At 45.5% G+C, this 14584-nt stretch overlaps 1 protein-coding gene across 1 annotated transcript in view; it reads left to right on the top strand.

Annotated features, from left to right (window-relative positions):
- The window catches only part of LOC115134867 (otogelin-like protein), a 48827-nt gene that overhangs the window by 14904 nt on the left and 19339 nt on the right, over positions 1 to 14584 (top strand). Inside the window, 3 exon segments of the mRNA XM_065022501.1 lie at positions 71 to 217; positions 359 to 478; positions 6250 to 6366. Coding sequence (XP_064878573.1) covers positions 71 to 217; positions 359 to 478; positions 6250 to 6366 — 384 coding nt within the window.

The following is a 14584-nucleotide window of genomic DNA, read 5'->3' as shown; positions in this document are numbered from 1 at the left end:
ATGTGACAATCCCAGTGTGTCCTAACCCGGGTCTGGCCCGGTGTGTGTCTTATAAACTCTTCTCCTCCAGAGTCCATCCAGTGTGGTAGGTAAGGGGTCCGAATTTGAGCTGTGGTCAGCAGGCTACTACACAGCAATCCACTTTCCCTACCAGGACCTAACCATTCTCTGGGACCGCAAGACGACCGTACACATCAGAGTTGGACCACATTGGAAGGTCAGGATACACACACACACACCACACTATCTCTCTCTCTTAACAGTGCTGAGCTGGACCACTTTGGAAGGTCACCACTCACACATCCACCCCTAATCCTCCCTTTTCTTTCTCTATCTTTCCTTCCCCCTGTCTGTCTAGGGTCTCCTGAGTGGTCTGTGTGGGAACTTTGACAGTGTGACAGTGAATGACATGACCACATCCAGCCACATGGAGGTCAGCAATGCTCAGGGCTTCGGAGACAGCTGGGCCCTGGGACAGGTACACACACAGACACACACATAGTGGAACTGCAAACTCTTAGCCATCTGCAAACTCTTAGCCATCTGCTCTCCACTCCCACATGGAATGATAACTATACTGAACTAAATGCAGGTTGACGTTTATTGTCAAGGAGTCCCAGACAAACTGTCCATGTCGTGAGCAGGTTCTTATGCCGTAAATGATTGTCAGACGTCTTGGCTCGTTCAGTGTGACAGGGCCTAGGTCTGCCGATAAAGTACCAGTACGTTTGGTCATAAGCTCTGCCAAAGTTCTGTTTGTGTCAGAATAGTTTTGCCTTTATCGTGTAAAATATATTTAATCAATTTTCACAGTACGTCTGTAACGTAGCAAAATGTGAAAAACGTCAAGGGGTCTGAATACTTTTCTGAAGACACTATAACATTTGTATGTGAACTGTTTCTAAGATGCATACTTCACTGGCACATAAGCATAGAGAGAGACATGTTCTGCTGGGGCTGGGACATGCTCTGCTGGGACATGCTCTGCTGGGACTGGGACATGCTCTGCTGGGACTGGGACATGCTCTGCTGGGACTGGGACGTGCTCTGCTGGGACATGCTCTGCTGGGGCTGGGACATGCTATCCTGGGGCTGGGACATGCTCTGCTGGGACATGCTCTGCTGGGACTGGAACATGCTCTACTGGGACATGCTCTGCTGGGACATGCTCTGCTGGGGCTGGGACATGCTCTGCTGGGACTGGGACATGCGCTGCTGAGGCTGGGACATGCTCTGCTGAGGCTGGGACATGCTCTGCTGAGGCTGGGACATGCTCTGCTAGGGCTGGGACATGCTCTGCTGGGGCTGGGACATGCTCTGCTGGGGCTGGGACATGCTCTGCTAGGGCTGGGACATGCTCTGCTAGGGCTGGGACATGCTCTGCTGGGGCTGGGACATGTTCTGCTGGGGCTGGTACATGCTCTGCTGGGACTGGGATATGCTCTCCTGGGGATGGGACATGCTCTGCTGGGGCATGTTCTGCTGGGGCTGAGACATGTTCTGCTGGGGCTGGGACATGCTCTGCTGGGACATGTTATGCTGGGACATGCTCTGCTGGGACATGCTCTGCCTGGGCTGGGACATGCTCTGCTGGGGCTGGGACATGCTCTGCTAGGGCTGGGACATGCTCTGCTGGGACATGTTCTGCTGGGACTGGGACATGCTCTGCTGGGACATGCTCTGTTGGGACTGGGACATGCTCTGCTGGGACATGCTCTGCTGGGACTGGGATGTGCTCTGCTGGGACTGGGACATTCTCTGCTGGGACTGGGACGTGCTCTGCTGGGACATGCTCTGCTGGGGCTGGGACATGCTATCCTGGGGCTGGGACATGCTCTGCTGGGACTGGAACATGCTCTGCTGGGGCTGGGACATGCTCTGCTGGGACTGGAACATGCTCTACTGGGACATGCTCTGCTGGGACATGCTCTGCTGGGGCTGGGACATGCTCTGCTGGGACTGGGACATGCTCTGCTGGGGCTGGGACATGCGCTGCTGGGGCTGGGACATGCGCTGCTAGGGCTGGTACATACTCTGCTGAGGCTGGGACATGCTCTGCTAGGGCTGGGACATGCTCTGCTGGGGCTGGGACATGCTCTGCTGGGGCTGGGACATGTTCTGCTGGGGCTGGTACATGCTCTGCTGGGACTGGGATATGCTCTCCTGGGGATGGGACATGCTCTGCTGGGACATGCTCTGCTGGGACTGGGTCATGCTCTGCTGGGACTGGGACATGCTCTGCTGGGGATGGGACATGCTCTGCTGGGGATGGGACATGCGCTGCTGGGACTGGGACATGCTCTGCTGGGACTGGGACATGCGCTGCTGGGACTGGGACATGCTCTGCTGGGATTGTGACATGTTCTGCTGGGGATGGGACATGCTCTGCTGGGGATGGGACATGCTCTGCTAGGGCTGGGACATTCTCTGCTGGGGCTGGGACATGCTCTGCTGGGACTGGGACATGCTCTCCTGGGGATGGGACATGCTCTGCTGGGACATGCTCTGCTGGGACTGGGACATGCTCTGCTGGGACTGGGACATGCTCTGCTGGGCCTGGGACATGCTCTGCTGGGGCTGGGACATGCTCTGCTGGGACTGGGACATGCGCTGCTGGGACTGGGACATGCTCTGCTGGGACTGGGACATGCGCTGCTGGGGATGGGACATGCTCTGCTGGGACTGGGACATGCGCTGCTGGGACTGGGACATGCTCTGTTGGGACTGGACCATGCGCTGCTGGGCTTGGGCATGTTCTGCTGGGGATGGGACATGCTCTGCTGGGGATGGGACATGTGCTGCTAGGGCTGGGACATGCTCTGCTGGGACATGCTCTGCTGGGACTGGGACATGCTCTGCTGGGGATGGGACATGTTCTGCTGGGACTGGTACATGCGCTGCTGGGGATGGGACATGCTCTGCTAGGGCTGGGACATACTCTGCTGGGGCTGGGAAATGCTCTGCTGGGGCTGGGACATGCGCTGCTGGGGCTGGGACATGCTCTGCTAGGGCTGGGACATGCTCTGCTGGGGCTGGGACATGTTCTGCTGGGGCTGGGACATGCTCTGCTAGGGCTGGGACATGCTCTGCTGGGGCTGGGACATGTTCTGCTGGGGCTGGGACATGTTCTGCTGGGGCATGTTCTGCTGGGGCTGGGACATGCTCTGCTGGGACATGCTCTGCTGGGGCTGGGACATGCTCTGCTGGGGCTGGGACAAGCTCTGCTGGGACATGCTCTGCTGGGACAAGCTCTCCTGGGGCTGGGACATGCTCTGCTAGGACATGCTCTGCTGGGGCTGGGACATGCTCTGCTGGGACATGCTCTGCTAGGACATGCACTGCTAGGACATGCTCTGCTGGGGCTGGGACATGCTCTGCTGGGGCTGGTACATGCTCTGCTGGGACATGCTCTGCTGGGGCTGAGACATGTTCTGCTGGGACATGTTCTGCTGGGGCTGGGACATGTTCTGCTGGGGCTGGGACATGTTCTGCTGGGGCTGGGACATGCTCTGCTGGGGATGGGACATGCTCTGCTGGGACATGCTCTGCTGGGACTGGGACATGCTCTGCTGGGGCTGGGACATGTTCTGCTGGGGCTGGGACATGTTCTGCTGGGGCTGGGACATGCTCTGCTGGGGCTGGGACATGCTCTCCTGGGGATGGGACATGCTCTGCTGGGACATGCTCTGCTGGGACTGGGACATGCTCTGCTGGGGCTGGGACATGCTCTCCTGGGGATGGGACATGCTCTGCTGGGACATGCTCTGCTGGGACTGGGACATGCTCTGCTGGGGCTGGGACATGCTCTGCTGGGGCTGGGACATGCTCTCCTGGGGATGGGACATGCTCTGCTGGGACATGCTCTGCAGGGATGGGACATGCTCTGCTGGGGATGGGACATGCTCTCCTGGGGATGGGACATGCTCTGCTGGGACATGCTCTGCAGGGACTGGGACATGCTCTGCTGGGGCTGGGACATGCTCTCCTGGGGATGGGACATGCTCTGCTGGGACATGCTCTGCAGGGACTGGGACATGCTCTGCTGGGGCTGGGACATGCTCTCCTGGGGATGGGACATGCTCTGCTGGGACATGCTCTGCTGGGACTGGGACATGCTTTGCTGGGGATGGGACATGCTCTGCCGGGACTGGGACATGCACAGATCAAATACACTGCTGCAGTTGATGTAGCCTATGTCGGCTGACGTAGCCTCACAAGCAAATAGCAGAATGTGACGACAGAACTGAAGCAAATTGTGCAATCTGGACAGGTTTATATCAATATTTTGAATTTGGTAACATTGCACTGTGTGACGTGATAATCGTAAACCACTGAATCTGACATACAGTCTACAAAGGCCTTTAGGCATTAGGGTTAGCAGTGTGGTGATGTCAGGGTTAAGGTTAGGCTAAGGTTTTGTGACTCTGTGGCTGTGCCAGCTATTGACCACTCTGCAGAGCTGCCTCCAGTACACGAGTCACGGCAATAAACGCCAACCTGCGAACACAGCCAATTTACCATGTCTCTAAAGATAAAATATTATTCCCAGAGCAATGGCTACCTAAAAGGGGGAACTTGGAGAATATTTCCCTGTTCTTTGTCTTTAGTTTTGAAGTGGAAATATATATATACACTGCTCAAAAAAATAAAGGGAACACTAAAATATCAATATCCAATTTATCAACCCATGGAGGTCTGGATTTGGAGTCACACTCAAAATTAAATTGGAAAACCACACTACAGGCTGATCCAACTTTGATGTAATGTCCTTAAAACAAGTCCAAATGAGGCTCAGTAGTGTGTGTGGCCTCCACGTGCCTGTATGACCTCCCTACAACGCCTGGGCATGCTCCTGATTAGGTGGTGGATGGTCTCCTGAGGGATCTCCTCCCAGACCTGGACTAAAGCGTCCGCCAACTCCTGGACAGTCTGTGGTGCAACGTGGCGTTGTTGGATGGAGCGAGACATGATGTCCCAGATGTGCTCAATTGGATTCAGGTCTGGGGAACGGGCGGGCCAGTCCATAGCATCAATGCCTTCCTCTTGCAGGAACTGCTGACACACTCCAGCCACATGAGGTCTAGCATTGTCTTGCATTAGGAGGAACCCAGGGCCAACCACACCAGCATATGGTCTCACAAGGGGTCTGAGGATCTCATCTCGGTACCTAATGGCAGTCAGGCTACCTCTGGCGAGCACATGGAGGGCTGTGCGGCCCCCCAAAGAAATGCCACCCCACACCATGACTGACCCAGCGCCAAGCCGGTCATGCTGGAGGATGTTGCAGGCAGCAGAACGTTCTCCATGGCGTCTCCAGACTCTGTCACGTCTGTCACGTGTTCAGTGTGAACCTGCTTTCATCTGTGAAGGTCACAGGGCGCCAGTGGCGAATTTGCCAATCTTGGTGTTCTCTGGCAAATGCCAAACGTCCTGCACGTGTTGGGCTGTAAGCACAACCCCCACCTGTGGACGTCGGGCCCTCATACCACCCTCATGGAGTCTGTTTCTGACCGTTTGAGCAGACACATGCACATTTGTGGCCTGCTGGAGGTCATTTTGCAGGGCTCTGGCAGTGCTCCTCCTGCTCCTCCTTGCACAAAGGCGGAGGTAGCGGTCCTGCTGCTGGATTGTTGCCCTCCTACGGCCTCCTCCACGTCTCCTGATGTACTGGCCTGTCTCCTGGTAGCGCCTCCATGCTCTGGACACTACGCTGACAGACACAGCAAACCTTCTTGCCACAGCTCGCATTGATGTGCCATCCTGGATGAGCTGTACTACCTGAGCCACTGGGTTGTAGACTCCGTCTCATGCTACCACTAGAGTGAAAGCACCGGCAGCATTCAAAAGTGACCAAAACATCAGCCAGGAAGCATGGGAACTGAGAAGTGGTCTGTGGTCACCACCTGCAGAACCACTCCTTTATTGGGGGTGTCTTGCTAATTGCCTATAATTTCCACCTGTTGTCTATTCCATTTGCACAACAGAATGTGAAATTTATTGTCAATCAGTGTTGCTTCCTAAGTGGACAGTTTGATTTCACAGAAGTGTGATTGACTTGAAGTTACATTGTGTTGTTTAAGTGTTCCCTTTATATTTTTGAGCAGTGTATACTTCCCCACCCTAGCCCTACCCCCCCCCTGCCCCCTTGCTTCAACCCCTCAGCCCAGTCTCCTGCCTCTCTAGGGTCTACCTGTAAGATTTTGGAGACATCAGGCATCCACCAACTTTGTCTCTGTGTGTGTGTGTCAGTGTGAGAGTGACTATGTGGTGAAGAGAGCGTGTGAAGGAGACCTGGGTAGACAGCCGTACGCCAAGAGAGAGTGTGCTCTACTCTACAGTGATGTCTTTACTCCCTGTCACAATGTGGTGAGTGTACACACACACACACACACACACACAGGAAAGGGGGATATGGGAACGATTCTTATCTGATCTCAGTAAATAAGCTCTACTCTCAGGAGATGTACACCACGACCAGAGACACATACAAGGGGGTTAAGGTGTGCAGCTTTAGGTGGTGGGTTGTTTTTCTTTTTCTTTTTGTACTTTTAAAGCTTTTTTCTCCCCAATTTTGTGATATTCAATTGGTACTTACAGTCTTGTCCCTTCGCTGCAACTCCTGTACGGATTCAGGAGAGGCGAAGGTCGAGAGCCATGTGTCATCTTAAAAACAACCCTGACAAGCAGCACTGCTTCTTGACACACTGCTCGCTTAACCCGGAAGCCAGTCGCACCAATTGGTAAGAGGAAACACTGTACAACTGCCGACCGGAGTCAGCTTGCAGGCGTCCGGCCCGCCACAAGGAGTAGCTAGAGCATGATGGGACATGAAAGGACATGAAAGGACATCCTGGTCGGCCAAACCCTCCCCTAACCCGGACGATGCTGGGCCAATTGTGCGCCGCCTCATGGGTCTCCCGGTCACGGCCGGCTGTGTCTCAGCCTGGGATCAAAGCCTGGGCCGTAGTGACGGCTCAAGTGTTGCAGTGCCTTAGATCGCTGCACCACTTGGGAGGCCCCCGGTGGTGGGTTGTTGAGGTTATATTGTGTTATTTTCTGAGTGGCCAACAGATGGTGGTGTAGGTTTGACTGACTTCAGAATGACCCAACACAAAGGTTGTCTTGCTTAAGCAATGTTCTCCCCAGGATCTCTTAAAGGCCCAATGCAGCTGTTTTTATCTCAATATAAAATTATTTCTGGGTAACAATTTCATTTCATTTCTGGGTTTTCAATTAAAATGGTCAAAAAGAAACAAAAAATTGCTTGTTAGCAAGAGCAAGTATTTTCTCTGGTAGTGATCTGAGTGGGGAGGGGAAAACTGAAAACTAGCTGTTATTGGCTCTAACACTAAAAGGGCATTATCACAATTTTCTAAATTTCACAGTATTATTCCAACCTGATAGTGTGTAAATGTACACTGAACAGAAATATAAACACAACATGTAAAGTGTTGGTCCCATGTTTCATGAGCTGAAATAAAAGATCCAAGAAATGTTCCATATGCTCAAAAAGCTTATTTCTCTCTAATGTTGTGCACAAATTTGTTTACATCCCTGTTAGTGAGCATTTCAAGATAATCCATCCACCTGACAGGTGCGGCAAATCAAGAAACTGATTAAACAGAATAAAAGGCCACTCTAAAATGTGCAGTTTTGTCACACAACACAATGCCACAGATGTCTAAAGTTTTTAGGGAGTGTGCAATTGGCATGCTGACTGCAGGAATGTCCACCAAAGCTGTTTGCAGATAATTGAATGTTCATTTCTCTTTCATAAGCCGCCTCCAACGTTGTTTCAGAGAATTTGGCAGTACGTCCAACCGGCCTCACAAACGCAGACCGTGTGTATGGCGTTGTGTGGGTGAGCAGTCTGTTGATGTCAACGTTCTGAACAGAGTGCCCCATGGTGGCGGTGGGGTTATTTCTATTTGTATTTGTATTTATTAAGGATTCCCATTAGCTGCTGCCAGAGCAGCAGCTGCTCTTCCCGGGGTCCAGCAAAATTAAGGCAGTTTATACAATTTTAAAACATTACAATACATTCAGGCACCACTACCACATATCTACAGTGCTACATCCATGTGTATGTATAGTGCGTATGTTATCCTGTGTGTGTGTGTGTGTGTGTGTGTGTGTGTGTGTGTGTGCCCACTGTTCCATAAGGTGTGTTTTTTTATCTGTTTTTTAAATCTAATTTTACTGCTTGCGTCAGTTACTTGATGTGGAATAGAGTTCCATGTAGTCATGGCTCTATGTAGTACTGTGTGCCTCCCATAGTCTGTTCTGGACTTGGGGACTGTGAAGAGACCTCTTGTGGCATGTCTTGTGGGATATGCATGCGTGTCCGTGCTGTGTGCCAGTAGTTTAGACAGACAGCTCGGTGCATTCAACTTGTCAATACCTCTCATAAATAAAAGTAGTGATGAAGTCAATCTCTCCTCCACTTTCAGTCAGGAGAGATTCAAATGCAAATGATTCATATTAACTCTCTGTCTACATCCAAGGGCCAGCCGTGCTGCCCTGTTCTAAGCCAATTGCAAGTCCTTTTTTGTGCCACCTGAACACATGACTGAACAGTAGTCAAGGTGCAACAAAACTAGGGTCTGTAGGACCTGCCTTGTTGATAGTGTTGTTAAGAAGGCGGAGCATCGCTTTATTTTTGACAGAATTCTCCCCATTTTAGCTACTACTGCATCAATATGTTTTGACCATGACAGTTTACAATCTAGTGTTACTCCAAGCAGTTTAGTCATCTCAACTGTCTCAATTTCCACATGATTTATTACAAGATTTAGTTGAGGTTTAGGTTTCAGTGAGTGTTTTGTTACAAATACAAATGCTTTTAATTTTAGAAATATTTAGGGCGAACTTATTCTTTGCCACCCACTCTGAAACTAACTGCAGCTCTTTGATGAGTGTTGCAGTCATTTCAGTTGCTGTAGTAGCTAACATGTATAGTGTAGAGTCATCTGGCTTTGCTCAAAGTCAGTAAATATTTTTAAAAGCAAGGTGCCGAAACAGCTACCCTGGGGAATTCCTGATTCTAACTGGATTATATTTGATAGGCTCTCATTAAAGAACACCCTCTATGTTCTGTTAGACAAGTAACTCTTTATCCACATTATAGCAGGGGGTGTAAAGCCATAACACATACGATTTTCCAGCCGCAGACTATAATCGATAATGTCAAAAGCTGCACTGAAGTCTAACAAGACAGCCCCCACAATCATTTTATCATCAATTTCTCTCAGCCAATCATCAGTCATTTGTGTAAGTGCTGTGCTTGTTGAGTGTCCTTCCCTATAAACATGCTGATTTTCTGTTGTCAATTTGTTTACTGTAAAATAGCATTGTATCTGGTCAAACACAATTTTTTCCAGAAGTTTACTAAGGGTTGGTAACAGGCTGATTGGTCAGCTGTTTGAGCTAGTAAAGGGGGCTTTGCTATTCTTTGGTAGCGGAATTACTTTAGCTTCCCTGCAGGCCTGAGGGCACACGCTCTCTAGTAGGCTTAAATTGAAGATGTGGCAAATAGGAGTGGCAATATCATCTGCTATTATCCTCAGTAATTTTCCATTTAGATTGTCAGACACTGGTGGATTGTCATTGTTGATAGACAACAATATTTTTTTCACATCTTCCCCACTGACTTTACAGAATTCAAAAGTACAATTCTTGTCTTTCATAATTTGGTCTGATATACTTGGATGTGTAGTGTCAGCGTTTGTTGCTGGCATGTCATCCCTAAGTTTGCTTATCTTGCCAATGAAAAAGTAATTAAAGTAGTTTGCAATATCAATGGGCTTTGTGATGAATGAGCCATCTGATTCAATAAATGAAGGAGCCTATTTGTCTTTTTTCCCCAAAATGTCATTTAAGGTGCCCCAAAGCTTTTACTATTATTCTTTATATAATTTATTTTCGTTTCATAGTGTAGTTACTTTTCATTTATTTTACTCACATGATTTATTAATTTTCAGTACGATTGCCAATCAATAGGGCTGCCAGACTTAATTGACATACCCTTTAACTCATCCATCTCAACCATACAATTTTTAAATTCCTCATCAATCCAAGGGGATTTTTTTACAGTAATTTTCTTTTAATTTTTTTCTAGGGGTGGATCAGCTTAATATTGCATAAAGATTTTTTCTTCCATCAATGTGATTGTCTGCATAATTTCTAATCCCCCCTATTTTTGGGGTCAATATATATATACATACACATACACGTATGCATACATATACAGACATACCTATATAACCTATACATACCTATATAGACATACACCATTTTTTTTTGTAGAATATACCTTTATTATTTCCCGCAAACCCTACCATCCTTCCCCCAATTGGAGTAAACTAATAAACAATAACACTTAGGCTTCTACCTTCAGTTTATGCATCTTATACACATTTTACAGACACAATCTATTTTACTATAGTAATATTTTGTTTGTTTTTAATCCAGTTTGATTTCTATTTCGAATTGTGCTATTTCACAACATTTCTGAACCTATTTACATTTTACAGACCACGTATGTTTTACAGTGGTTATCTTGTTGTTAGTCCCACCCTTCAGCTCCATTCAACCTCTCCCGTCTATCTCTCAACACCATCCATTTTGGATTTCTATTTGCCATATATATTTTAACGGTGCTGTGATGCTTGACAAAAGTACTGAACCTTTCTATTCTCATAGCTTCTACAGATTGTAAATTAAAAATATATTTTTTTGCTAAAATAATTATTATATTATTGATTGATTGACTATGGCTTTTCAAATCACCCAGTATTGCTATCTGCAGCGTTAGTTCTAGGCAAATGTTGCAATTCTTCAGACATTCCTGGAGCTGTGACCAAAAACAAACTCCATATGGACAATATCAAAATAAATTATCTAATGACACTGCCTCCTCACAGAAAAATCTGCAGAGCTGAAAAAATGGTATCCCCCAAATATATAACATTCTATTGGTTGCAAGAATTTTGTATAGTAATTTAAATTGAAAAATGTGAAGTTTTGCGTATCAATTCATAAACCATGTGCCAAGGAATGGGTACATCGAAAATCTCTCCCCAACTATTTTGCCATTTATATGGCACAGCTGTCAGTTTTTTGGTCCTTAAATTAAATTGGTATATGTTTTTATTTATCACACTTTTCTTTCACCATTTATGTTATTTAATACAGGGCCGACATACAAGTTCCTTACTTTTTCCCCCTTCTACTTGCCTCTTCAATTTTTGTGGTAATGCTGCAATTAATTGGTTGTAATTTTGGGTAGAGCAGACATTTCCATATGTCTGTGTTAGCTGCATGTGTGACATAACTCCATCAGTCCTATTTATGATATCATTCACTAAAATTATACCTTTTTTTTTTATTCTTCAAAGAAATATGTTTTTTTTTATCAATTAGTATATTTGAGTTTAACCACAATATTGTATGTATTATTTGTTCTGTCTTTTCAGGTGGATTAAACTGAAATTGAAACCAACTTTCTAAGGCTTGTTTAAAAAATAACTGTATTTTGGAGATTATTTCATTTTCAAACAACCGAAAGTGAGCAGTTGTAATCTGAATAAAGGGAAAAGGGCCTTTCTTGAACATAGGATGAGACATTCCTACCAATTAACTAGAGAACCAGTTTGGATTTAAATATAACTTTTGCATGACTGATCCCTTTAGTGAGAGGTCTAATGCTTTAATGTTTTTAATCATTTCTGCCCTCTGAATTCATATTCGTTATATAAATAGGCCCTTTTAATTTTGTCTGGCTTGCCATTCCAAATAAAATTGAATATTTTTTTGTTCATATAATTTAAAAAGCAGGTCACTAGGTGTAGGCAAAATCATAAGCAAATAGGTAAACTCAAGCAAGATCTATTTTTGCTAACTTTCTATAAAAAATGTATTGGAATGAGATCATTTATTTATTTTGGGATTTGTGTACCGAGTATGTCCACATCTCCGTCAGACCATTTAATTGGTAAACTACACAGTATTGTAAAATATGCATTTTTTTAGTGATCCAATACATAATATAATTTGATTTTAATCCAGAGAGGATAGCAAAAGTATCTAGATCCTCCTATGAGGCCGTGGAGAGATTCTAATTGTGGTTTTAAAAGAAAACATGAATCTTCAGCGTACAATGACACCTTAGTTTTTAAGCCACGGATTTCTAATCCCTTAATATTATTGTTTGATCTAATTTTAATAGCTAACATTTCAATGGCAATAATAAATAGATATGCCGATAGTGGACAACCTTGTTTTACTCCTCTAGATAGTTTAACACTTTCTGAGATGTAGCAATTATTTACTATTTTACACCTAGGGTTACTATAAAAACTTTAATTCATTTTATAAGAGATTCCCCAAAATGGTAATATTCTAGGCATTTATATATAAACTCCAGTCGTACTTTATCAGAAGCCTTTTCAAAATCAGGCCTGGTGTCCCCGATATTTCATAGTATTCTATTGTTTCCAGCACTTGTCTTATATTATCTCCAATGTATTGTCCATGTAAAAAACCTGACTGATTAGGATGAAACATATCTGACAATACTTTTTTAATTCTATGCGTCAAGCATTTTGCTATGATTTTTGCATCACAACACTGAAGTGTAAGAGGTATCATTTTTTTTTAAATGGACTGGATCTTTATATATACCACTTAGGTCCTGTTTCAGTAATAATGATATCAGACCCTCTTGTTGCATATCTGATAATCTACCATTTATATAGGAGTGGTTTTCCCAGCCTTAAAGGTTTTAATTGCATCAAGAAGTTCCTCCTCTGTAATTTGGCCTTCACGTGAGTCTTTCTGTACAGATGTTAATTTTACATTATTATTAGGGGAAAAATCCATACAATTAGTTTCAGGAGATGGAGGAGACTGAAACGAAAACATATTCTTAAAGTACTTTACTTCCTCTTTCAAAATATAATTCAATATAAATTATTTATTTCAGCTTTTATTTCTTTCATCACATTCCCAGTGGGTCAGAAGTTTACACACACTCAATTAGTATTTGGTGGCATTGCCTTTAAATGGTTTAACTTGGGTCAAACGTTTTAGGTAACCTTCCACAAGCTTCCCACAATAAATGTTGACCCAATCCTCCTGACAGAGCTGGTGTAACTGAGTAAGGTTTGTAGGCTTCCTTGCTCATACACGCTTTTTCAGTTCTGTCCATACATTTTCTATATGATTAAGGTCAGGGTTTTGTGATGGCCACTCCAATACCTTGACTTTGTTGTCCTTAAGCCATTTTGCCACAACTTTGGAAGTATGCTCGGGGTCATTGTCCATTTGGAAGATCTATTTGCGACCAAGCTTTAACTTCCTGACTGATGTCTTGAGATGATGCTTCAATCCCTGTGCTTCACAGTTGTGATGGTGTTCTTCGGGTTGCAAGCCTCCCCCTTTTTCCTCCAAACATAACGATGGTCATTATGGCCGAACAGTTCTATTTTTGTTTCATCAGACCAGAGGACATTTCTCCAAAAAGTACGATCTTTTCCCCATGTGCAGTTTCGAACCATAGTCTGGCTTTTTTTATTGCGGTTTTGGAGCAGTGGCTTCTTCTTTACTTACTTTCAGGTTATATCGATATAGGACTCGTTTTACTGTGGATATATATATCTTCACAAGGTCCTTTGCTGTTGTTCTGGGATTGGATTTGCACTTTTTGCACCAAAGTATGTTAATCTCTAGGAGACAGAAGGCGTCTTCTTCCTGAGTTGTACCACGGCTGCGTGGTCCCATGGTGTTTATACTTGCATACTATTGTTTGTACAGACGAATGTGGTACCTTCAGGCGTTTGGAAATTGCTCCCAAGGATGAACCAGACTTGTGGAGGTCTACAATTGTTTTCTGAGGTCTTGGCTGATTTCTTTTGGTTTTCCCATGATGTCAAGCAAAGAGGCACTGAGTTTGAAGATAGGCCTTGAAATACATCCACAGGTACACCTCCAATTGACTCAAATGATGTCAATTAGTCTATCAGAAGCTTCTAAAGGCATGACATAATTTTCTGGAATTTTCCAAGCTGTTTAAAGGCACAGTCAACTTAGTGTATGTAAACTTCTGACCCACTGGAATTGTGATACAGTGAAATAATCTGTCTGTAAACAATTGTTGGAAAAATTACTTGTGTCATGCACAAAGTTGATGTCCTAACTGACTTGCCAAAACTATAGTTGTTAGCAAGAAATTTGTGGAGTGGTTTAAAAACGAGTTGTAATGACTCCAACCTAAGTGTATGTAAACTTCTGACTTCAACTGTATATGCCAATTATGTGATGATCCGACCGCATTCTGTCCCCTATCAACACTTTTTAAACTTTTGGTGTCAGAGAGAATGGCATAAGAAAGTAGTCAAAACGACTAGCTTGACTAAGCCTCCGCCATGTATATCTCACTAGGTCAGGGTATTAAACCTCCATGTATATCTCACTAGGTCAGGGTATTAAACCTCCATGTATATCTCACTAGGTCAGGGTATTAAACCTCCATGTATATCTCACTAGGTCAGGGTATTAAACCTCCATGTATATCTCACTAGGTCAG

The sequence above is a fragment of the Oncorhynchus nerka genome, linkage group LG9a (assembly GCF_034236695.1).
Source record: "Oncorhynchus nerka isolate Pitt River linkage group LG9a, Oner_Uvic_2.0, whole genome shotgun sequence".
NCBI lineage: Eukaryota > Metazoa > Chordata > Actinopteri > Salmoniformes > Salmonidae > Oncorhynchus > Oncorhynchus nerka.
This window is presented reverse-complemented; position numbering and strand designations above follow the sequence as displayed.